At 37.8% G+C, this 23,991-nt stretch overlaps 1 protein-coding gene across 7 annotated transcripts in view; it reads left to right on the plus strand.

Moving 5' to 3' along the window:
* U2SURP (U2 snRNP associated SURP domain containing) overlaps nucleotides 1–22,958 on the plus strand; it is a 43,103-nt gene extending 20,145 nt beyond the window's left edge. For 2 of the 7 annotated variants that reach the window (XM_084212691.1, XM_084212690.1), the window contains 15 exons: nucleotides 1,542–1,646; nucleotides 2,777–2,843; nucleotides 2,933–3,096; nucleotides 4,206–4,368; nucleotides 4,875–4,954; nucleotides 5,988–6,075; nucleotides 7,650–7,772; nucleotides 8,590–8,746; nucleotides 9,089–9,184; nucleotides 9,789–9,855; nucleotides 10,836–10,998; nucleotides 17,138–17,248; nucleotides 19,643–19,761; nucleotides 20,566–20,742; nucleotides 21,992–22,949. In XM_084212691.1, the coding sequence (XP_084068817.1) occupies nucleotides 1,542–1,646; nucleotides 2,777–2,843; nucleotides 2,933–3,096; nucleotides 4,206–4,368; nucleotides 4,875–4,954; nucleotides 5,988–6,075; nucleotides 7,650–7,772; nucleotides 8,590–8,746; nucleotides 9,089–9,184; nucleotides 9,789–9,855; nucleotides 10,836–10,998; nucleotides 17,138–17,248; nucleotides 19,643–19,761; nucleotides 20,566–20,742; nucleotides 21,992–22,130 (1,819 nt within the window). In that variant the 3' untranslated portion in view covers nucleotides 22,131–22,949. Of the gene's footprint in view, nucleotides 1–1,541; nucleotides 1,647–2,776; nucleotides 2,844–2,932; nucleotides 3,097–4,205; nucleotides 4,369–4,874; nucleotides 4,955–5,987; nucleotides 6,076–7,649; nucleotides 7,773–8,589; nucleotides 8,747–9,088; nucleotides 9,185–9,788; nucleotides 9,856–10,835; nucleotides 10,999–17,137; nucleotides 17,249–19,642; nucleotides 19,762–20,565; nucleotides 20,743–21,991 lie in introns of all 7 variants that reach the window. The other 5 variants (XM_084212692.1, XM_084212689.1, XM_084212688.1 and 2 more) reach the window with 5 other exon arrangements.
* Nucleotides 22,959–23,991: the final 1,033 nt, after the last annotated feature.

Here is a 23,991-nt window from a genome sequence, read left to right on the forward strand (position 1 = left end):
AGGAAGCCAGAAGTGATCATGCTGGATTTGCCTTAAAATAAATGAATGCTGTAATAGCTCAGAGGCTTGAAAGCTATTGTAGATTTCTTTCTTGCTGATGTTTTCAAATACAGTTCATATAACAGGAGTCTGGCTGTTCAGACTTTCAGAACACTGCTGTAAATAAAATGGCTACAGAATTGTTAAAACTACGTCCTCTTTGCAGTGTTTCTGGTTATAAAAAGCAGACAGGAAAATTGAACTAGTAGCTGTTTAGTTTTATTTGTGTAATATTTGAGACAAATGTAGATTGAGTGCTAGATGGCTTAAAAGAGCACTTTCTGATGGCTGGGATAGGATTCTATTACTATTTTATTATTGCTATTTTTTAAGTTGAATTTTTTTTTGATCTAGTGCATTATATCTGTGGCAGAACTTGGAATACTCATGGTAGAAAATAGTCACCTCGCTGCTAAGAAGTAATAGAAAATTCTGCAACTTTACAATATAACATTTATGGAATTTTAGTCATTAAAAAAGTGCTGCGTGGAAATTTAATGAATTACATGTAAAAACCCAATATTCATTTGTTGCATCTAAGAAAAGAAATTTAAAAATGCAAAAATCTGTATTTTTTTTGGCTTGCATCACATTCAAAGGACACGTGCTGTGAAGCTTTTGCTATATGTAGGCAATCTATTTTAAAAACTTAGGACACTGTTTCCCTAAAGCCCCAGAGGGATGGAAACTGGCTATCACTATTTTTGATAAAGCTTTTCTGGCTGTCTCCTGTTAGCATGCTTAGAAGTGACTCTGCATTGAAAAATGTGCACTTCACATCCACTTCTTGCCTGTCTCAGGATGTAGTGCTGAATGAAGAGATACAGATTTTTATTTTTTTTAAATTGTGATTTAGTTCTGTTGTGTGTCTGAGGGAGTGAACACGGGATGGTATGACACAAAAGAATGGACAGTTTTGTTCTGTGCCAGTAGTCAAGTCCTGACCAAAAAGATATGATCTAAATTTAATAAATACATTGCCCTGTTTTGCATCAAGAAGGCTATTTGCTTTTCCTTTCATACTTGAATAGCTTGAAAGCTGAATTCTATTGAACATTCAGAAGTATGTGTGTTTTATTTTGAGCAAAATATTCAGCCACTTGTTCCCCTTTGGAACTTCAGCTAACACTTCAGTCTTACTTCTAGACAATGTAGATAAGGGCTTAGTTTTTGATAGCTATTTGTACTTTGGTGCTCAGGTGCCCATATTTGTCTGTCAGGTTTCTGCTAAGCAAGGTATGGTTGTAGGCTAAGACATGGAAATTCAGGAAGGAGGTCTCTTAAATTCTCACTCCACCACTGCTAGGCATGGTTTGATTTTTAGAATGCCCGTGTCTGTGATGCAAAGCTATAATATGTTCTATGTTGCCTTACCTTTTATGCAGATTTCTTAACAATACAGCAAAATAATCTCCTGCACAGTTGTAGTATCTTAGGTGGAGTGTAGTTTTATATAGTGTTAGGTCTGAATCAATTTTTCTTTAACTGTGTTGTTGTTGTAGGAATTTGCTCGCTTTGATACATCGAATGATAGAGTTTGTGGTTCGGGAAGGGCCCATGTTCGAAGCCATGATCATGAACCGAGAAATCAACAACCCAATGTTCAGGTGCTTATTACATTGCTTCACTTGCAAATAACACCAGCTGTTTTCACTGTTGTTAATATTTTGCATTCTCAAAATACTACCTTCTGCTGTGTCTATCCTTTTATATGGACAAATGCACTTTTATTACAATTGTTACTAATGTGTACATATAAATAAGTAAAATAGTGCACATACACACAATGTAATTAATTTCTATATATTTAAATAAATGCCATTTAACACATGCTTTTTGAGGGATTCTCAATCAGTTGAAGCAGTAGCATATGTTTTAAAAAAAGAAAAAATCTCCCTCCTCCCCCAAACAAACTCAATGTGAGGTCCACTCTTCCTGGAGCCTAGTTTTTAACCTTTAGCAAGAGCTGGGAGTAATTTTTCTTCTGTGTCAATTAAAATAGAATTAAACTTCAGCTGACATAGGGAAGTTTTGAGAATTTTGAGTACTTGTCCTTAATGGAATACAAAAGGACCAGTTTCTAAATTTCTTGTGAAATTCAGTCTCTCAAAAAAGGTTTTGAGGGGAGTGCTAAATGACTTTTTAGCAGTGTTTTGTTTGCAGTAATTTTGAAGTGCTTCATTATGATTTTTATATGTAAAGTTAGAAGACAAGCAGGTGAAAATATCCTGACTGTTAAAAATGGGCTGCTTGTCTCCCACATCCTCCATCAGATGTTGCCAGTGTTCTGCCAGACAATTTACTGGTGGACAACTTCAGGTCATTTAGTTTTTGATGACCTCCCTGTGCAACTGCAAGCTCCTGCATCACTTGTGCTGAGGTTGCAGTTGCTCCTGTAGTGACTCTTTGCACTGATGATTCTTCTGCTTTGCTGTGAGGTTGCACAGTTGTTCTTTCTGACCCTGTTTGTTCTGCTGTTATGTTCTGAGCAGTGCTCTGCCTTTGGGGAGCTCTGCTCTCTGCAGATTGCATATGTGTGTGTGTGTATGAGTGTGTGGAGCAGTTGCACATGTTCTGCCTAACTATGCTGTGGGTGTACATGATTTTAGCTCCTTGTCTTCTCTCTGCGGCTGAGGTGGGATTCTGAACAGGGGGGGGGTTTTATTGCTTCCTTTCAATTTGTGTCAGTTCAAGATTTGTAATATTCTCTGTGTCTTTTCTTTGCTCTTTGGTTTAGGTTTTTATTTGAAAACCAGACTCCAGCCCATGTGTATTATAGATGGAAGCTTTATTCAATTCTTCAGGCAAGTAGAATTTTAGTGATAGTTCATAGCTTCAAGCATAGTGAAGTAAAATAACACCAAAGTAAAAATACTTCTGTTTTTTTTCATAGGGGGATGCTCCAACCAAGTGGAGGACAGAAGATTTCCGTATGTTCAAAAATGGATCCTTCTGGAGGCCACCACCATTGAATCCATACTTGCATGGGATGTCAGAAGAGCAAGAAACGGAAGCGTTTGTGGAGGAACCGAACAAGAAGGGTGCACTTAAGGAAGAGTATGTACCACCACTGATGGATGGTGCTGCCTTGATAGCTGGGCTGCCTGGGTTTGCCCGTTGTGTTTTTGTAGCTCTAATGTGTCATCCCCTGAGTTGTCATACTTGTCATAGTATTATGTGTGTGTCTGAGTAAGTGTCTCTTCACCTCAGTGCTTCTGATCATACTTGTTGCTAAATGCATCCTTGATTTGGTTAGATTTGTCATCACTGAACCTTTCATTCCAGTGTTATTAACCCTTAATTTGAAAGGAATTAGGAAGATGAGAGTTTTCCCCCATTTTCTGCTGCTGTTTGTAGCTGAGGATATGTAGCATCTTTCTCAACATCGTTACGACCTCACAAACTAAACCGTTGCTGTATCTTAAACTTACTGATGCTGTTCATCAGAAAATAAAATTGGGAGCTCTTGTTAATAAACAGGAAGAGAGAGATTATCAGAGTTCTTTACTGTGAAGTGTCAGTGTACTGGGGGTGGCTCTGGTACTGGAAATAGAAACCTGCTTTTCCTAATTTTGCTGCTGTTGTTACAAATGTGTTACTAATGTGTGGAATTTTTTTTGTTTTATTCTTCTCATCATAATTACCGCAACAGTCATGCTTCTGTAGGTTTTAATACACGGTTTGTTTCTTATACTTTCTTTTGGAAAGGCTCAAAAAGAAATTCTTTTTAAAAAAAGTTCTCTCATATGGAGGTCAGGAAAAATGTGAAGCAATTGTTTATTTACTAGCTTTCTGAATCTAGTGTTTCTTATTCTGTAGCAGAAATTACTTGCATGCTTTAGATTTATCCATTTGGTTTAGACCTAAACTAAATCCAGAAAGAGAATTACTTTATTAGAGATACTGATGTGCTTAATTAAGTATTTCTCAGGTATTTTTCCATGATTTCTGTGTGTAATCAAGACTTGAGTGAGAATTTTTTGCACTTTATATAATATGGACACATAAATTCATGAACCACTTAAAGAACTCAGGCAAAAGAATATAAAAATACTGGAAATTGCATTTCTCTTAAAGATAGAAAAACAAAAAAGCATTTTAAAATGGAAATTCATGAAAGTACTTTTCATTTCATATTGAAAGTATTAAAATTCTTGGTATTTCAGACAGAGGGACAAACTAGAGGAAATTCTGCGTGGGTTAACACCTCGGAAGAACGACATTGGTGATGCAATGGTTTTCTGTCTAAATAATGCTGAAGCTGCTGAAGAAATTGTGGACTGCATTACAGAGTCATTGTCCATCCTCAAGACTCCTCTTCCTAAGAAGGTGGGGAGATTTTCTATAGTCTTGTATTTTGGGGGAAGAGCTCACTTAGTAGCATGTGCATGTAATTTACAAGCATTATTTCATAAGTTTTAGGTAGTGTTGAGATTTTGTATTGAAGTGTGGACTTGAATTCAAGTATCATCTCTTCCTTTGGAATTTTGTTACATATTTTTTATTCTTTCTGAAGTTGCTTGTAAGTAATATTCTGCCTTACTGTGAAATTAAGAACAGTGAAATGATCTGTTCAAATGAGACAATTAAAACAGGAATGCCATGATTCTCCTTTGTAGTGGTGTGGTGATGCATTACACTAGTTAGTACCCTACAGCATAACAGGAGGCTAGTTGCCTCTTAACATATTTATTAATAATATAGCTGTGCTACACTTAATTCTAATTAGGTACTTCCAGATAGTGTAAACTGTCTTGTATTCTTTCTGTGAAAATGTCTTTATTTTCAGAAGAATTTAGATTGGATTTACCTTAATGTGACCGTTTTTATTGTAGATCGCAAGATTGTATCTAGTGTCGGATGTGTTATACAACTCTTCAGCTAAAGTTGCCAATGCTTCCTACTATAGAAAATTGTAAGTATATTTTAGGTGACTGGCTGTTAAAAAAAAACCCTCTTATATTCATCTCTGTATGTTCATCTCTGGATAAATGTGGTTGTCGGAAATTCAGACTTTTCTGTGCTACTGCTATTACAGACTGATGGTATTTATATCTGTTTGCATGAAAATATGTAAGATGTAGCATGTTGGTAATGCAAAAAATGTATGTGCCCTATGCAAGGGACCATTTGCATGGAACTCCATAAAGGTGAGAATACCTCATGTGCCTCTTGACAGAAAGAGCTGTAGATATTATTCAAGATATGGTATAGCAGATAGTTCAAGCAAAGTAGTACATTTTTTAACAGATTTATTTTTATTAAATGGGGGTGGTGTAACTTTCCATAAACCTTGAATAAGGTATAAGGGGATATTACGTATTTTATTTCTAAGGTGCTAAGAAGAATTTAGGAAAAATGTCCATGGGACAGTATCTTTGTCATATTAAATGTTTGTGTCTAGTTCCTGGAGTCTCTCTGATGTTAGGGCAGCATGGTGGGAAATAGTCAGCATGTTACAAAACTAGTGATTGCAATTGATGTTTTCTGTTGCAGTGTGTCTGTGTTGTGCTGGTTTATTTTTTGCACATTGTGAGAAGCTCAAGGGAAGCCAGGCAACTGTTGCTCACTGTGCTTTCATTGAGGCCCTCACTGAATAAATTATAATACAACTATAACTAAGAATTTTTTAAAATACAGATTGAATTTTTAGACAATTCTTTCATTCTATTTAAGGTTGTAAAACTCCTTTTATCGTCCTCCAATCTTTCCAGGGTGTATAAAGAGACTGCAGCAGATGTGAAGATCTCCCTTCACAGTTCTGTTGTTGTCCAAGGTGATTTAATATATAGTAATCATATTTGCTTTATAGTTCAGTTCATGGCTACTATAAGGATCAGAACCTTGTGCTTTTGAGTCCTGTGTCCCAGGTATTTTCATAAATTGTGTATGTCCAGAAAACATATGTTACGAAGTTTAACTAAAGAAATGTATATGTTTAATTCTAGTTTTGAAACAAAATTATGTCAGATATTCTCTGATCTCAATGCTACTTACCGTACAATACAAGGCCATTTACAGTCTGAAAATTTCAAGGTATGTATTTCATTGTTATTTACATGACATAGAAGTCACATAAGTAGATGTTCCTGCACAAGAGATAGCATACTATCATAGATGGCTTAGACATCAAGGTCCCTATTTAGGCTTTGAAAAGTTTTCTCTTTTGCAAGGATAGCCTTGCAATTAAGGAAGGAAGTGAGCATCTGCCAGCTGAAGTGTACCAGCAGATGTACAGTTGTGGATTTGAGAGGATATCACATCTATCACCTGAATTGCAAACAAGGCTTTCTAGCTTTCTTACTGTTCAGGGCCATCTGTATTTCGATTTCAGAAGTGAACTTGTGTGGAAGTGCTTAGTGTGGGAAAGAAGTTCCTGGGCAGAACAGCATAAAGTTACTTCTAAACAGTTTTTTTGTGTCAGGCTTTATTTTAGAGTTCTGATAAGCAGTCTGACCATGGGTACTTGAAAGTGTTTTTTTAAGTCAAATGCTCTCTGCTTCTCATGCTCGACCCCTTTCCTTCTCTTTTCATGATGCCTCTGCACTTTTTTTCTTTTTGTTTTTCAGTCAGAAGCTTTAAATACATAGTTTACAGAGTAGTTAGTTTGTCTGAATTAAGATCATCCTGGTTGTCCTCCTGCTCTCAGTTGCTGTAGATTGAGAATCAATTTTAGTTATCTGCTATTTTAAAACTTCATTAAATTATATGGTAAAGAGAGGCAGATTTTTTAATACAGCTGCATCTTCAGTTACATGTAGTGTGTTAAACTTGAACTGAAACATATCTTTTCAAATATGCTTTTTGAAAAGGAAAAAGATAAAATTATTTGCTTTGGAAGGGACTTTAAAAGATCACCTGTTCCAACCCCCTGCCAGGGCGGGGTACCTTTCACTGAACCGGTTGCTCAGAACTCCATCCAGCCTGGCCTTGAACGCTTCAGGGGTGGGGTAGCCACAGCTTCCCTGAGCAACCTGTGCCATTGCCACAGCGCCTTCACACTAAAGAATTTCTTGATAATGGCTAATCTAAGACAACCCTCTTTCTCTTTAAAGCCATTATTCCCCCCCTTTTTTTTGTTTTTTTGTCACTACCTGCCCTCGTAAGAAATCCTTCTCCAGGTGTCTTTTAGCCCCTTTGGGTGCTGGAGGGGGCTCTAAGGTCTCCCCAGAGCCTTCTCTTCTCCAGGCTGAATAAAATGAAAGTAGAAACACAGTTAAAGTTCAATAATATGTATAAGCCAATGTTAACTTCAGTTATTTTATTTTACAAACAGATACCTTCTCTTAGATTTGGTAGAGGCACCTCTTTGAACATTGGGGCAGAAAAAAATTTACTATCGGGGTAGAACTGGCAACAGCCAAAATGGATAATGTAACAGGAATTTAAAGGGAAAATGAAACCCAAGTGAGATTTCTTAAAATGTAGTTCCTATGTATGTATTTTTGTAAAAAATAGTATTCCCCAGCATGGCATCATTGTAATATACTTCAGTATGGAACTTCTTAAGAATAGTTTTCTACAGTAGTAGTTCTCTGTGGTCTTTTTCCCATCACATAAAATTTCTCAATACAAATGTTTTAGCATTGATTTTTTCCACTTGCTTCTAGCAACGGGTGATGACGTGCTTCCGAGCATGGGAAGACTGGGCAATCTATCCAGAACCATTTCTGATCAAACTACAGAATATTTTCTTGGGACTTGTAAATATCATGGAAGATAAAGAAACAGAGGTAAGTGACCTCAGGAGTGAGGCTCAAAGATGGCAGGGAAAAAATGTAATATAAAATATTAATATAAAATAGAGCTGGCAAGGATTATTTTACTCTCTCTTTTAGGGTGAATAAGCCTTTGTTTCTTCCAAGTCTTTGCTCCTAAATAGAGGTGTAACATATTTTCAGAAGCAAATACTGTTTATTTTGTAATACCTGTCTTTGAATTCTGAGTGGAGTTTCAGGCATTGTAACTGTGTAGAAAGGTGCCTCTCAGAGCAGTGGGAGGGACGCCTGCAGTATAATTTAACTAAAGCTGATTTCTTGGAGTGGAAAAGCAGGGCCAACACGCACATATGAAGGACAGTGCCTGTACCTAACAGGTTAGAATACACAGCTGTATTTAGGATTTGTTTTATGTATTTATGATTTATGTGTTCCTTAAATCAGTGTTCCTGCTAAATGGTCTGTTGTGTCACTCATTCTAGCGGCCTTGGGAAACTGATATCAAGGAAGTATGATTTCTCTGACTCTAATTGTCTGATTTTGAGCTAAACCTCAACTTACTAACTCTTCTTTTGAATATAGGTATTGGAAAGCTTCCAGTACATTTTGGACAAATTAAAATTCTTGCCTATAATTTTTTATAGGAAGATATCGTTGTGTTATTTCCACTACAATAAGCAACTATACTGCATAGCAAAAATTGTTGAAGTAGATATTTTGGAGATTTTGATATTTATAAAAGTGCTTCTTTAAAAAGAAATTATTTGATATTGGAGAAGTAAAGAAAAGCAATATAGATTTGTACTTGAAATGACCTATTATTTGCTTTCAGGAAGTACCAGATGATCTTGATGGTGCTCCCATTGAGGAAGAGCTCGATGGTGCTCCCCTAGAAGATGTGGATGGAATTCCTATTGATGCTGCTCCTATTGATGATCTGGATGGAGTCCCAATTAAATCTCTGGATGATGATCTTGATGGAGTTCCTTGTACGAAATGTTTCTACTTTCAGATTGATTCTTCAGTCTTGGATCTTTTTTTCCTGCGTAGTTTTTAGAAATACAGCCTAGAATTGATCTGGCATGTAGCTTTGTAAAATGTTGATTAATTTCAATATGCTCTACTGTCTTTAGATAGTAATTGCTTCAGAAACACAGGAGGTGTTTTCTGATGTTACACAGCAGGATCTAAACCCAGATTTCTTTACTTTGCAAATACCAATATTGTATAATCTGCTTCATTGTTTACTTCTGACTGTTATCTTAGTACTTTTAGGTTTCAACTTCTGAGAAGGTTTCTAAGTTATTTTTCTGTGTCTCTTTCTCCACCAGTGGATACAACTGAAGACTCAAAAAAGAATGAGCCTATATTTAAAGTTGCCCCTTCGAAGTGGGAAGCAGTGGATGAATCTGAGCTGGAAGCTCAAGGTTAGTTCTGAAAGTATCTTTTCTGAAGTAAACTGAAAGCATAATGTCACTGATGTAATGATTATTTTCAGCTGATCTGTACTAAAATGCTCATGGGATTCATGTTGTAAGATAGTAGGATTTTCTCTTGTAACTTGTTCACTGACTTTTTAACCAAAAAGTAAACACTGTGTTCCATTATGGTTATTCTACTTCAATAACCTATCAGCCTTTAAGAGTAATTTCCAGTTTATTAAGAATAAGTACCGAAAACAAAAAACAAAAATGTGAGCATGTGGCTGGCAGTCTTTTTAAATCTTTGTTTGAAAGATAATGTTTTGCAAACTGACAAATTCTTGTCTGATTTTGAAGGATTTACTGCAATATGATATGCAGTGTGAGTGAATAGCTGTGTGAATAATAAATATTCTGATAATGGGCTGGTTGAATATTTCTGTGAAATAAGTCTGTATTAAGTGCTAGATGCTGGCAAATTTTACCACACTGTAATTCCTATTATATGTTATATACTATGTATTTCTTATTATAATTATATTACAAATACTAATTTTCAGATGAAGTAGTAGCTATTTTGTTGTTAAAATTATCCTACTGTCTCTTCTAGCTGTTACTACTTCTAAGTGGGAGCTTTTTGACCAACATGAAGAGTCTGAGGAGGAGGAAATTCAAAAGTTAGTACTTTTTCATTTTAATGAAAATATACTTATTTTATCTATCTAAGGTTGAGTGTCTTTGGAACTCCTTGTAAGATATATATGTTGTTTCCTACATGAGCAGAACAAAAATGAAATTTTGAACATAGGAAAATAAGAAAATGGAGAAAACTCAGGATTTTAGTGCAGCATGCTTTCAGCCCCCATGATTTTTTTCTAACATGATAAATTACATCTTTTGGTAGAGTTGCTAACTATAATCTTTGAATTTATGCTGATTTGAGAAGTCAGCATCAAATAATAAGAGCTAAGGTAATAGTATGGAAATCTTGCTGTCAGGTGTATATGAATGAATCTAAACCTCTGCCTGCTGCTGCTGAGACAAGCACAGTGAGTCATCTTCAGAGGTGTTTTCACTGGATGCTGTTAGGCTCCCTTCATGCCAGCAGAAGTTGGTTTTGAGTTGTCTTTTACTTTGCTCTTCAGGCAGCTGAGAGGGTCTGTTAGTTAGTGCTGTAAATACTTCCTGCATTGCATGGAGTCCTGCAGCACTCTAGTGGCCAGCCTGGGAAAATAATTTTGGGTATCATTTCTGCTATCTCTCAGGTTTATCTCACAAAAGCAAAAGTAGTAAATACTGTTCTTCTATTAAACTTAATATACCTGAAGAGCACCATTACAGCACTTAGAGCTTCTGCTGAAGGAATGGGTTTCCTTTTGTAGCTGATGTATTTGATGACTGTAAATTTCATGAGTTCTTCTGCACTTTGTTTCTATGAAAAGTATAAATTGTGTGAGTCATAAAAACCAACAGTTTAATTAAATGAGAAATATCTGTCTCCCAGATGGAGACTAATTTGTAGCTGCACACTTATGTAATTTAACTTTACAGATTTCAAAACTAGTAACTAATCCTAGAAACTAAGAGAAGTAGTACATTACGTATATACTTAAGAGATCTGTGGCATCTTAGTTAATTCTGTATGTTTTCTGTAAAGTCAAGAAGAAGAAAGTGAAGATGAAGAAGACACACAGAGTTCTAAGTCAGAAGAACAACACATGTATTCAAATCCTATTAAAGAGGAAATGCCTGACTCCAAGTCATCAGTCAAATACTCAGAAATGAGTGAAGAAAAGCGTGCCAAACTCCGAGAGATAGAGGTGAGCATGGGGTATTTTGTGCCACCCTTCTGTGCCTTTCCAGTCGTCAGCCCACCCTGAGTTCTCTACATACAGTTGGGAGGGGTTTTTTACTGAAACAATTATAGTCCTATTATATAGTGGATTTTATTGTAGTCTGGTGTATTTTTGTAAAGGTTTATTTGTTTACACCTTTGCCTTGCCTGGTTTTGACATTTAAAATAATGGAGGAAAAAATGAAGAACAGTCAGGGCATATTTCCTGTTGTTTCAGTACCACTGTAGCTTTAGGTTACTTGGATGCCTTTACACTTTCCTCCCCTTGGAAAATAAACTTCTGGGATTTAACTTTTGGATGTGGCCTTAGTCCTCTACCTTTCTTGTTTTTTCTGTTTCTTGCCTTGAAGTATCCATATTTTATTGCATTTAAAAGTGTCTCTCTTCACTGTCTCAGCCATCAAAGAAAGTAGATACAGCTAACCCACATAGTCATGGAGTTGGAGGTACTTTGATTGAAGCCCTACAGGGAGTTCATAGGGCTCCCTGGATGTTCTCTCCTCACCTGTTCTCTCTGAGAACAAGTGCTAGTGTAGCTGTTAAGCTGTTAATCAGCAGAGGTTGTTATGGCTTTGTTCTGTCTTCTGAGCTTGTACTTGACTGAGAAGGTAACTAGAACTGGAATTTAGCATGAAGCCTTTCTGGCATACACTGCCATGTAAAATCAGGTTTAAAATTGTACATGACTGGCTTGTATTCAATATTCAGACCCGGGGGTACATTGAATATCAGAATTCTTGTAGCTTCTGTTCAGTGCATTAAAATGATATTAAGAAGTTGCTAAATGCTTACTGCAGTTTTTGCACCTCCAAATGACAGGTTATAGCCTGGGTAATGTTTGGAATGTGGAATTGTGGCTGCCTACCTGTTCATGCAATACTGTGCTAGTTAGCTAAAATCAGACATTAGCAAAGTGCCATAATATTCTTCTGATATGTTCAGCCAGTAATATTTTAGAATGTCACAAATGTTGTTTCTCTTAAATATGCCTCCTTTTAACTACTCAGGTTTTATTGAAATTAATAGACTCTCACTAAGCACTTAGAAATCTCTTGCTTTGCGCAGCAGTTTGATAGTTCCTGATATACAGCCGTATTAAGTGAATAAATTCTGAATGTGAGAAGCTGAATGGGATTTATGTCTGACCTGACTCATGGTGGCAGTATCTTTGTAGGAAATACATGATGTTGGACTAATCAAAGTACAAGTGAAACTAATTTTCATGTTGCTGTAATATTGATTGTAGCAGTTATGAAAAGAACTCCTTTCAGACTTGAGTATCTGTTTTACAGACGTTATCTTGGCAGTTGTGGAGGCAGATTAGGTAATGATTTGCTTTAACCATTGTCAGTTTTACACTGCACAAGTGCTTTTAAGTTCTTTCAGCAGTGTCTTCTGTCAGTAAAAGTTTTAGGTGGCAAATATTTGAGTTTTTCAAGGGCATGCTTGTATTTTATTCTTTTTGATGAGTAAATTACCATTTTGGTTCCAGACTTTTGGAATTGCGTAAAGAGGAGAAAAATTTTTTTGCTTTTGAGAACATTTCAGACACTATGTAGGAGTACTTAAAATTTTCCTCAAGTTTGTCACTGACAGGAAAGTACTCCCTGTACTACTTCAAAGCATTTACACTCATGGTTTCTTCTTTGTATGTACCCAATCCCTGCCAAAACCCACATCCAGTATTAAATTTGAGGAAAGGAGCTGAGGAAAACAACAACCAATTACCAGCTTTAACAATTATGCCATCTAATATGCACTGTAAAAAGCGTTGTGTAAAATATTTGGCAAAAAAATTGGTGAAGTTTAGTTCTTCAGCTGCACAGTCTACACAGTGACTGCCAGGGAAGCTAAAAAACATTTTTTCATGCATTTTTTGGAAATTCATTAATAAAGCAACAATTCTTTCTCTTGGCACAGTTAGTAAATTAAGCTTGTTAGTTGAAAGGAGAAAGTGAAGTAAGAAACAAACTTTGGCCTCAGCCGTTAGACTGCTGCCATCAGAGGAGGCAAAGTTAGTAACCTTTTGTTTGCTTCCCTCATGCCCCTGTTAATCCTTCTGAAGTGGGAATTCTTTCCTGAACTTAGCAGGAGCAGAGCCTTTCCTATAACACCAAGGAGCAGTGATTTCTTAACTGTTTCTTTATGTGGGGAAAGACTGGCACTTTGCTGTATATTATAACACAAATTTCAGAGTGGTCTTTATGGTGCTTGGTGTGTCTTTCTTCCCCCCGAGACATGTAAAAAAAAGTGTATTCCTCTTTGTAAAGAGACCTTAGTGCTATGAAGTGGTAAAAAAAATGGGAATTTTATCATTTAAATTGTTGATTAAGCATGTTCCCTTAGAGTGTAGATAAACTCACAGACAAAATGAAGCAGCATAGTCCTCTTTGGACCTTTATCTAGGGTATCTTACTTCTGCCTCCACCTTGCTGCACAAATTTTGATAATCCTACTCCAAACAAAAATGCACAGCACAGGCTTCATCTGCAGCAGGAGGCAGGCTCGTCACAAATTCAGACATATTGGTGCTTCCAAAAGGGTTAAACAGGATTTTAGTCCTTTTTAGTATCTGGCTTTACTCACCTTTGTGTTGGCCACCTGAGACCTCAAAGCAGAGTTTGACTGAGGGAGGAGGCCAGTGGTGTGGAGGGTTCCTGCTGAGCCTATCTGCTGATAGCCCCAGCTGCAGGGGGGGCAGAGTTGAATCCTGTTATAGCATCCTGTGGCTGTGCTCTGTCAGTGCCTCCCTGCCCCCTGCACAGATGCTCCACAGCAAACACCCCCTGCCCCCTCAATTGGTATTGAAAGTCCTATTCATTTTTCTACCCAGAGCCAAAGCGATTTTCCTGCCTGTCACAAGGGACAGATGCTTAAGTTCCATTCAGTTTCCATTATTTCTTTCTCTGGATTATGGTGCTTAGTGTGCAGAATACTCAACTTCTGAGTATTTGTTTGTCAGGTCACAGGAGCTATCTGGAATCATCACTAGAACAAAATATAACCCTTTGGTTTTTGCACTCTGTGGAGGTCTCTGTAGCTGGCTCATTTAAGGCTACTGCAAAATGACCCTACTAAATATCCTATTAAGCCTGATTGAGGCTTAATAATAACAACAACAGATGAGACAGATTGGCTTTTGCTTAACCAATAGTTTTGCTATTTTATAGCAGTTGTTTCTTTGAAGGTGATGACTACTCAGAAGATTCTGGTCTATTTGAATCTTTGACTCTATTTCTTTTGTGGCCTTTTGAACTTTCTTATGAAAGACAGTTACAGTGGTGATGGATGAGAGCTAATAGCAAAAGCCTCTATACATGAAGGTGTAGGATGAACTGATCTGATGAACCTCTGCTGGGTGAGGAAATACCCTGATCCTGTGAGCTCTGGCATTTGCTGATTTTCCCCTGACCCAGTACATCTCACTAAGGGTAGGAAAATTGAACTGGGCAGGAGGGTGAGCTTCTGGTGTATGGAAGGCTCAGCCAGGCACTACAGTTGGTGCAAGGGAAGAGTGGAAGGGAGACCCTGTGCTTGGAGTGCAGGAGTGGATGGAGGAGCCTGATCTTGCTGTAGTGAGCTGTTGATACCATCTCAACAGTTTGTAACACTGTCACCTTTCCAGGGGATGTACTCATTTCCTCTGCCCACAGCATCTTTTAAAAGGAGTCAGTTTGCATGGGTTCAAAGGGAGATACAGCAATTGTGTGGAGGAGAACTCCATCTGTGGGTGGTCTGTAAAAGACCACAGCCGTCTCAGGAAACCCCATGATCCTGCCCTAGCTGGAGTCTGGGGAGGTGCCGAGTGAGACGTTATCACAGTGCAGCCTTTCCTGTTTGCCTCTCTTTTCAAGGCACCTGCTAATGACCACCTTCAGCTCCCAACTCCACTCTCAGTTTCTGGAGGAGCTGCATGCAAATAATTCCTCTTGCCATTTTAAACTTCCTGCCAACAGTGGGTTGTAAGCCATGCATATCAGTATCTTTTGCATCTGTTTAGCTTATTAAATCACGTGAAGCCTGTTGTTTGGATTCCTACTTTATTTTCATCTCAGGTTACTTTGAGCTATATAGACTTAGGTTTCCTTGCTTTCAAAATATGATTAAACAGAGACTGTCACAGCTTTGTGGCTAAAAATGTAAAGAAACACATCTTATGAGGGTGGAGTGTTTTTGTGGACTTCTCTTGGTTTTGGTTTGGTTTTGTTTTTTAAATTATATGGGTCATTTAGTAGGGAAAACAGAGTTAAAATCTTATGGGCATATTAATGCCATGACAGCTCAAGAGGCTTCCTGGATCAGCTAAGCCTGCCCTGCACTCCTCCTCTATGGTACTGAAGGTGCTGAGGCTGAGCATCTGCTGACCTTGGAGTTTTATTGTGGTGGTAGGGAATACTATCCTGATTTCTTAGCAGAACAGGGGGTACACAGTGACACTGAGTATATGGTTCCAAAAGGTATTTCTGCCTTTGAAACTCTGCTTTTAAAGTGGGGGAAGAAGAACATGCCTTTATAGAAGATGGTATGGAACAAATGATGATGATAGTTTTCCGTTGGCTGAATTGTCAGAAAAAATGCTCAGCTGCAGGTGGAGCAGGCTCTGTAAGTGAGGGAGGAAAGCAGAACAGTTGACAGAAGTTTACTGTAGTATACCAGTGCTTTTTTAAAATGTTATTTTATTTCTTTTTCCCCCAAAACAAGTTGTTCCCTTATATTTGAGACTGAAATGAAAAATGTGGTGTTGGCATAAGCTCTGTAACTGAAGAGAAAGGAGATCTTGTTCAAAATAGTGTTACACTTGCTTGGGTTTTATGTTTCTTAACGTACTAATGATTAGTTTGTGATACCTTTCCTTTCTGTCAGTAATTGGAAGGGCTGATTAGATCCAGTCTGCTGGATTTTTGAGAGGGAAGAAAAAAACCTGTAGAGTTTGATTTTGTGACTACTTCATATTAGGGGATTGAGGACCCGGAGAATAAGAATCCTTTCATTTAATCAAAATGGACACAGTTGCAAAGTCTTTTCCTTTGTGTGTTTTCAGTGTGGAAGAATTAAACATTTTTAAAGAGAAAACGTCTTTGTTTGTTTGCTAAAAAATAAAAGCTCAAGCACTGAAAAAATCTACTCATATATAGAATGCAGTGTTGGAACAGGATGTGCAGGAGGGTCAGAGCATGAACATTTGGAAGAGGGCTGACAAATACAACCTGAAAGCTCTTCCGTCCTTCCCCAGAAAAGAGATACCTTCTCCTCCAAAAAAATTTGAGTGATTGTTTGTACAAGGACTTGTCACTAGGAAGAAAGAATTGACAAATGATACGAGATGTTAGTGAAGTTTCACAATGTGAATCAACTTGGAGAAGGTTTTAGTTCATCTAGACCAAAAAAAAAAAAACCTTAAACAAAACAATACCAAAACAACCCACAAAAAAAAAAAAACCCCACTTGGAGAAATTCTGACATTTGCTTAACTTTGTGACTCTGTCAGGGATACTGCAGCACATTTGGTGTTATATTTAGCAGCACTTGGGAACTGAGTTCAGTTGCTAAGCTTGTTAGCACATGAAAAAGTATTATGTTAGTAAAAATCAGTTCTTTCAAATCAGGCACTCTGTGCAAACAACCCTGAAGAGGAGGTGCATTGTTTTATGTCCTAATTATGTCAGTCATTTGATTTTAACATTCAGGGTTAAATGGAAAAAAAGGCTTTTTCCAAAGGAAACTTTGAAGTGGACAAGAGAAGTTGAAAAATATATTGACACCTTCAGTAAATGATTTCATTTTGAAAGGAAAAAAAAAAACTATAATGACCCAAGAAATACAAGGGTGCAATGTACTAATGATGGGAACAGAATTTAGTAGAGTAACAGAAAAAAATTCCCTCTATTTTTAGTTCTCACCATGTCTGAAAACAACTGCAGGTGCCTGCAGATGAGTGTATGGTTTTGTTACTTTGATCCAGTTTAAATAAATTTAGTATCTCTGTGCACAAGCTTGTATAGAAGGAATGAAGAATACAGATTATATGTAATGGAAATTTCATTTTCAGCCACCTGCTTATAATAATAAGTCAAATAATCTAATGGTCAGTATTATTTTCACAGCTTAAGGTGATGAAGTTTCAGGATGAGTTAGAGTCTGGGAAAAGACCCAAGAAGCCAGGCCAGAGTTTTCAGGAACAGGTTGAACACTATAGAGACAAGCTGCTCCAGAGGGTAAGAACTGTTCTTTATGTTTGTCTCTGATTCTGTGATAGGCTTCTGTTGAGTTTATTGAATGTAAGGTGGCTTTAAACATAACAACCCATGGTTCTTGTTAAAATGCTGCTGTAATGTCAATCTGCATGTCTAAGTCCCAGTGCTTTCTGCAGAATGCATACATCTGCTTTTTTAATCCAAGTCCTGTGGTGTTCCCCACTGCACAGCTGGGGATCATAGCCTGTACAGAAACCTTAGAGACCACTCCTGCATCTACTGCATGAAGCAAACTGTTAGGTATGGGAGAGGAAAGGGACAGCTCTCAACTAAAGATGTTCATCAGACTTCTCCTTTTGCTTTTAGTAAAGGCTTCCCAAGGAAGAGAGAAAAAGTTTGAAGCAGTGTATCTGTTTCTGATTCTCCAGTGTCTAAGCTTCCTGAATAATTCCAGCTCATCCATTCACCCAAATGTGACTCTGTACCATGACCATTTTTAGGAGACCTCTCTGGACTATGAAGTCAGAGGGATTTTAAAAGTTAACATCTTACATGTGATATGATGTGATCTCAAACCTTTGAAACATAATGAAAAAACAAACTCTTTGGACATTGCATATAGTGAGGGAGGATAAATGACAGTTGCTTTTCTCATCTGGTTTTACAGCCTGACGGATCAGTGATGGAATTAGGTACCCATGCAGTTCCTTGGAAGTTAAATACAAATGAGCAGTTTCCACCAGGGGTTTTTCTGTCACTTGTTATTTGCATTATTTGGTGCTCAATATCTGACTAATTCACAGTACCTTGAAAAAAAAGACTTAAAAATTAGGTAAACTGATCTCTGAAGGAGGTGCACACATTGGAGGTGATGTTTGCAGTTAAGATTTTATAAGGCTTTTATAATTTTCTTTCTAAATGTTGTTGTATTGTAAAACTTTCCACTTTCTTGGTGTTTTCTATAAAAGAAATGATTCGTGCAGTAAGTACAGAAAGCTTGGTGAGACAGGAGCTTAAACAAACAGAAATTGATAATAATAGTCCTGATAAAATTTTAGATGTCTTGTGTTGAATTAGTTCAACCAGCTCACAATATTTTCGATTTTTAATAATTGTCTCTTTCATTTTCAAGAAAGAAAGAAATATTTATAGCCATTCTTTAAAACAATAGGAACTCTGTTGTTAAGGGACTAACTTCATCTTTTGCTTTAATGCCATAATAAAGCTAGTTTTTGTAACAGTAATGTAATACTGATCCTGATTACATTTCCCATGAACTTGGTGGCTGGTTGTTCTTTTTTATCAAACTTTCAATAAGCTTTCCAAGAGTAATTTTCCAGCAGCATTGTATATTGTTTGGAGTCTAGAAACGTAGAGCTATCCAAAATACTATTTATTCGTATTTTTCAAGATAAAATGCATAGTTATGCTGTCAAATAAACCTGGCACATCTTGAGAAGGCAGTGATTTTAGAGATACCTAACAGCAGTTTGTAAGAATAGGTGTAAGGATAAGGACACTTGCAGGTTTTACTGCTAAGCCTTCCCAGTAAAAAGAACTTGAGACTAGATGAGGATAAATGTCCTGGTATTTCCAGCACTTAGGTTACCTCCCCTCCTTCTACTTTTTTTTTTTTTTTTTTTTTTTTCCCCCACCATCCCTCCTTTCTTCCATTGAGCTAAATCACCCCTTCTTTATCGTCTTTATGGGGTATGCAGGGAATATCTGTTGATTTTTTTGTCACGGAATTGATTTTTTAAATGAATGATCAGTACTAGAAACCACAGCTTCTGTTCTCTGTGTTCAGACTTGCTGATGAGCTTTGTTGTTGTGTAGTTAATTTTCTATTTGACAGACAGACCCAGTGTGCTCAGGGTATATATTTTCTCTCACACTGGTCCTGTTGATACCTAGAAATGGACTATAGTTGCTTGTTTCTGACAGAGTAGATGTTATTGCAGAATCTTGTTTGTGTTTTTGTTTTGTGTTTAGATAACTTGTAGTTATGAGTGTATATCAATTTTCAGTATGGATTAATATGGATGACTGCACATTTTTAAAGTAGAAAGAGGTTCCTGGTATTCTTCCATGTTTAATTTAGTTTAGAAAATGTATTACAGCTGTAAGATTTCCCTGAAATTTGTAACACTAAAGACTGTTTGTTACCAGTTAGATACTCAGATTTTCTCACCCAGGCTGATATCCCTCATGTTTTAGTCTGTGTTACAGTAAATGTTTGTGCTGTGCCCCAAGCAGAAGGAAAGGCCTGAAGAGCTGGGAGGGTGTGACCATTAGTTCAGATCATGTGCTGTGTTCCATCAGTGCTCACTGCTTTTATCCTGTTTGTCATTAGCTTGATTGCCTCTAATAATTACTCACACCTTATCTGAAATCATGATGCTTGTAATAATCTAGGAAAAAGAAAAAGAGATGGAAAGAGAACGGGACAGAGACAAAAAGGACAAGGAAAAGTCTGAGACCAGGTCCAAAGATAAGAAGGAAAAAGAGGAATGCACACCAACACGAAAAGAGAGGTATGGCTCTCCTTGGACTGAAGTGGATGGGAGGAAAACCTTCACAGTATCTTTGCAGGCAATGGCAGCCTTGAAATTACCTTGTATCACACATCTGATTTTAAAAGAAAAACACAGAACCACCCAACAAAACAACAAACCAAACAAAACGCATGCTTTGGCTATTAAAACATGCTCCAAAATGTTAAAGGAATTGTCATTTTTACCCTGCCCCAAGTGAGGTACCGCTTCCCTTTGAGCAGAGCTGCCCTTTGGCTCATTTATGCCCTAGGGAAACATGGTCAAATGATTCCCAGTTGCAGAGGGGGTTAAGTGTCTTGTGGCAGTGAATTGAATTGCCTGCAGTGCCTCAGTAAAAGAACTGTCCAGAGGACTGGCCACAAATGATAGGCAGTGGTTTCGGTGGTGCTCCTCTCCTAGTGCAGATCCTGAGCAGCTGAGCTTGGGGTAGCTGATTGAGCACTGATCTTCTGATGCTTGCATGGCCAAACTCTGCCGTGGTTCTAAGTGTAGCTATGGGAAAAGGCCTTGCTTTTCACGGAGCTGTGACAGAATGTATTTACCACTCTACTATCTTTATTACCAAATGCCTCACAGGCCTTAATTTTTTTCAAGCAGAGAAAATCTGTTGCACACGTTAAACTTGATTTTTTGTTTTAATAATAAAAAGCCTACAATACCTTAATTACTTACAAGTAACTGACATGACATGGGCTAAAGCAAACGCCTGCAGAGGGGAGCAGATGTTCTGACGGTGTGTTTTCCCTCCCTCCCTGCCGGGTGCGCGGCTGCCCTGGCGGGCAGGAAGAGGCGGCACAGCGCCTCGCCCAGCCCGTCCCGCAGCAGCGGCAGCCGCCGCGCCAAGTCGCCCTCGCCCAAATCCGAACGCTCCGAGCGCTCCGAGCGCTCCCACAAGGAGAGCTCCCGCTCCCGCTCCTCACACAAAGATTCTCCCAGAGATGTCAGTAAAAAAGGCAAAAGGTGAGCTGGTATCTTCCCTGTTTCAGGGAGCTGGCGGGTGTGTTTGGCTGGGGTTTGGGGGTGGGGGGTGTTTCAGCAGAGCACATTTGATGCTCGGGTACTTTCTCTCACAGGATCTGTAGTGCACCTTGCTCATTAATACCTTTGAGCACTGGGGTTGGAAGTCCGCACAGCCTCCTGCCCTGATAATCAGCAGCAGATTCTGCTCTGCTGTGGTTTTGTTTACCTGTTTACTGGTGATTTTAAGACGTGCTACTTTAAACCAGAACACCTTGCTGCTTTCTTAGCTTTTTATTTTTGAAGGATAAATCTTCTGTAGCCCTAAAATTCCTGTAGCCCTTCTATAGAACCTCTCAAATTGGAGTGACCGTGCAGCCTTTCACTGATGGTCAGCTTACATGAAGCTCCTCACTCCCATAGTTTGTTTTTTAAGGGGAAAAAAATAATCAGAAACTGCTTATGGGGTTTTGTTTCCAAGCTAGGTATTTCCTAACCTCTGACACAAATATTTGTCTTTAGTTAATGTTAAACTTGAGATGAAATTTTATTATTCGGCTAAAGCTGCTGTATCTTGAAAGTTCACCTTCCACTTCTTTTAGAGGTACAGAATATCTTACTGATACAAAATTCCTCAGTCAATCTGAGGAATACTCCTTTGATGGTGTTAAAAAAATCATACCACATAACTACAGTATTCTTGTGCTTATATAATTAAGGATTTCAAATAAAAGTAGAAAAGTAGTTGAGATTTTTTTTTTTAGAGTTAATATGATGCTCATTCAGGTTTCATTATGTTAGATCAATCTATTAGGTGTGGGTTAGATGACAGTAAATTTATTCAGTGTCCCTTTTTCTGTGGGGCAGAATCACAATCTGAATCTGCTTGATGAGAATCAAAAGTACTTCACTGTAACACAATTGAACATAGTTTTCCTCTTCTGTGTGGACATAGGCTGCAGTTCATACAAGAGCCAAGCTGGCTGAGACTTACGTGAAAGGCTTGGGAGTTCCTGATGTGGGTTTAAGGACATGTGTGTGTTATTATTCATGTGGGGTCCCAAGCACTGAAGTTCAGCTCAAAATACTCTCAAAACCTTATAATGTAAAAATAGCGTTTTTCTCAAAAGCAAGATATCATCCTGTTACTTTTAGGGAAGATGTTTTCTGCCTCGTTTGTCTCAATAAATGAATACAAATAACTTCAGGAAAAAGTGCTTTATTAATAGTTGACTTTTTTTTTTTTTGGCAGGTCGCCATCTGGCTCCAGGACACCCAAAAGATCCAGAAGATCACGATCCAGATCCCCTAAAAAGTCAGGGAAAAAATCCAGGTCTCAGTCCCGTTCTCCTCACAGATCTCACAAGAAGTCAAAGAAAAGCAAACACTGACAATGTTAATATTTTTTATGATGCTGTCACTTACTGGAAATGCGGTTTTGTTTTTGTGCCTGAACAGTCTGTTTAAAAACAAAAAAGCATTCCTGATTTTTTTTTTTTTTGTGAATGCACGTGTATACTCATGAGTATCGGCATCTGTAGACCTGTCATTGTTTTATATTGTACAAAATATCTTCATTGTGACTATTTCCCAAAAGAAACATTTTTGTGTTTAGAAGTTTCATCAGAAATGTGTGTAACTGATCTGCTGGCAGTAGTGATATTTTGTTTTTAGAATGTTGTGACATAGCAGAAATAACCCAAATGTTCCCCCTTTTTGTAGCTTTGACAATTTGAATTAGATTTCAAATAAAATCTGAACAGAAAATGAAGATGTTGTTTTCTTGCCCCAGTGGTGATGCAGATCCCTAAGGGAGTGCAGGGTTTGTTTGGGAGTGCTGTGTATTTCAGACTGGGGTGCTGGATGGTTCAGTGCAGCATGGCTCTGTTCTGTTCTCATGGTTTGACTCCAGATATAGGCACCTTCTGAAGCCAGTGGATGGGGTTTCATTTCTGCTGTGAGATTTTACTGTAAGAAGAGTCCAACAGTTTGGTACCTGCCCTGATAAGCTTTACAGGTAAATCTTTGCTTCCTATGTCTGCATTTTAACCACAGGGAATATTTCTAACACCACTGCAATGTTTTTGTTCATTTTTACAAAAGGGCTTCTGCAAAGACATCCTCTGGGGGTGTGTGTAGCATATGTGTCACTGATGTCTCAGTAACAAGCCACCTTTGGCACACGTGGGGAGCACCAAAGGACAGCAGGCCTGAGGCTCTGTGATTTCTCACATATAGATACAATAATTGCAGCCTTCAGTACTCTCTTGTTTTCTAAAACTGATTTTTCCTGCAGAGGGACAGCTTTTACATTATTTTACTGAATTTATTCCTCTGTTGTGAAAATTCTTCAAGATGGGAAAAGTTAAATTTTACTACATATTTATTAATATTTTTGATTCAAGAGGCTGTTTAACTTCTTTTTTTTCATGTTAGGCTTTCCCTTCTCCAAACCTGTTCTGTGTGTTAGGCATTGATGTGGCTTTAAATTGCACCACCTCACCATGCAACCTTTCTGTGGGTGGGAGAGGGGGAGGGAGGAGAAACAGGGAGATTTCAGTGTTTATACATGGAGGTGTGGGGAGATGGAAATAAAATTCTAAAATCAAAAGGGATCTGGCCCCTTGTGAACTGTTGGTAAAAGCCAAAGCTGTGTTTAGCTGGAGGCACAGAGTGCTGCAGGATGGCCTGCAGTTACACTGCTGGTACACTGGTGTGTCCACAGGCATCTCACAGTTAGAGATTTGTAAATGTGTTGGGGAAAACCTATTGGACAGGTAAATAGCCTCACTGGCTGCACTTCCAGAAGCAGGAGCTAAAAGGTCTTACAAAAAAAGAAAAAAAAATTCTATTTTTTCCTGGTGAGAGACATTGTTACAAGATTATGTAAATTGTTGCATATGTGATGCAACCCATATGTGATGTTTGCTAATGAGAACTCTGCAGTGATCTGGAACGCTGAAAATATGAAGAGTGCATGCATACTGTAAAGACTTTCTTAGAATGAGTATTGAATAGATGCATTGATAATGAGAAAAGAAATACACCTTTTATCTGATTGTAATACATTATAAAGAATCTGTTTTAGAAATATGCAGAGTTTATTTTTTGTATTTGTTTTTTCTTCCTGTAGCATAAGGTGTTTCAGGATAGGATTCAGCAGAGATTTTGGTTGCTAAACTATGATAAACCAATTTTTTTTTTTTTTTAATGCCGTGTATTTATACCTGGCACAGATGAGATGAGGCTTTC

This window comes from Fringilla coelebs (genome assembly GCF_963513975.1).
Source record: "Fringilla coelebs genome assembly, chromosome: 10".
In the NCBI taxonomy this organism is placed as follows: domain Eukaryota; kingdom Metazoa; phylum Chordata; class Aves; order Passeriformes; family Fringillidae; genus Fringilla; species Fringilla coelebs.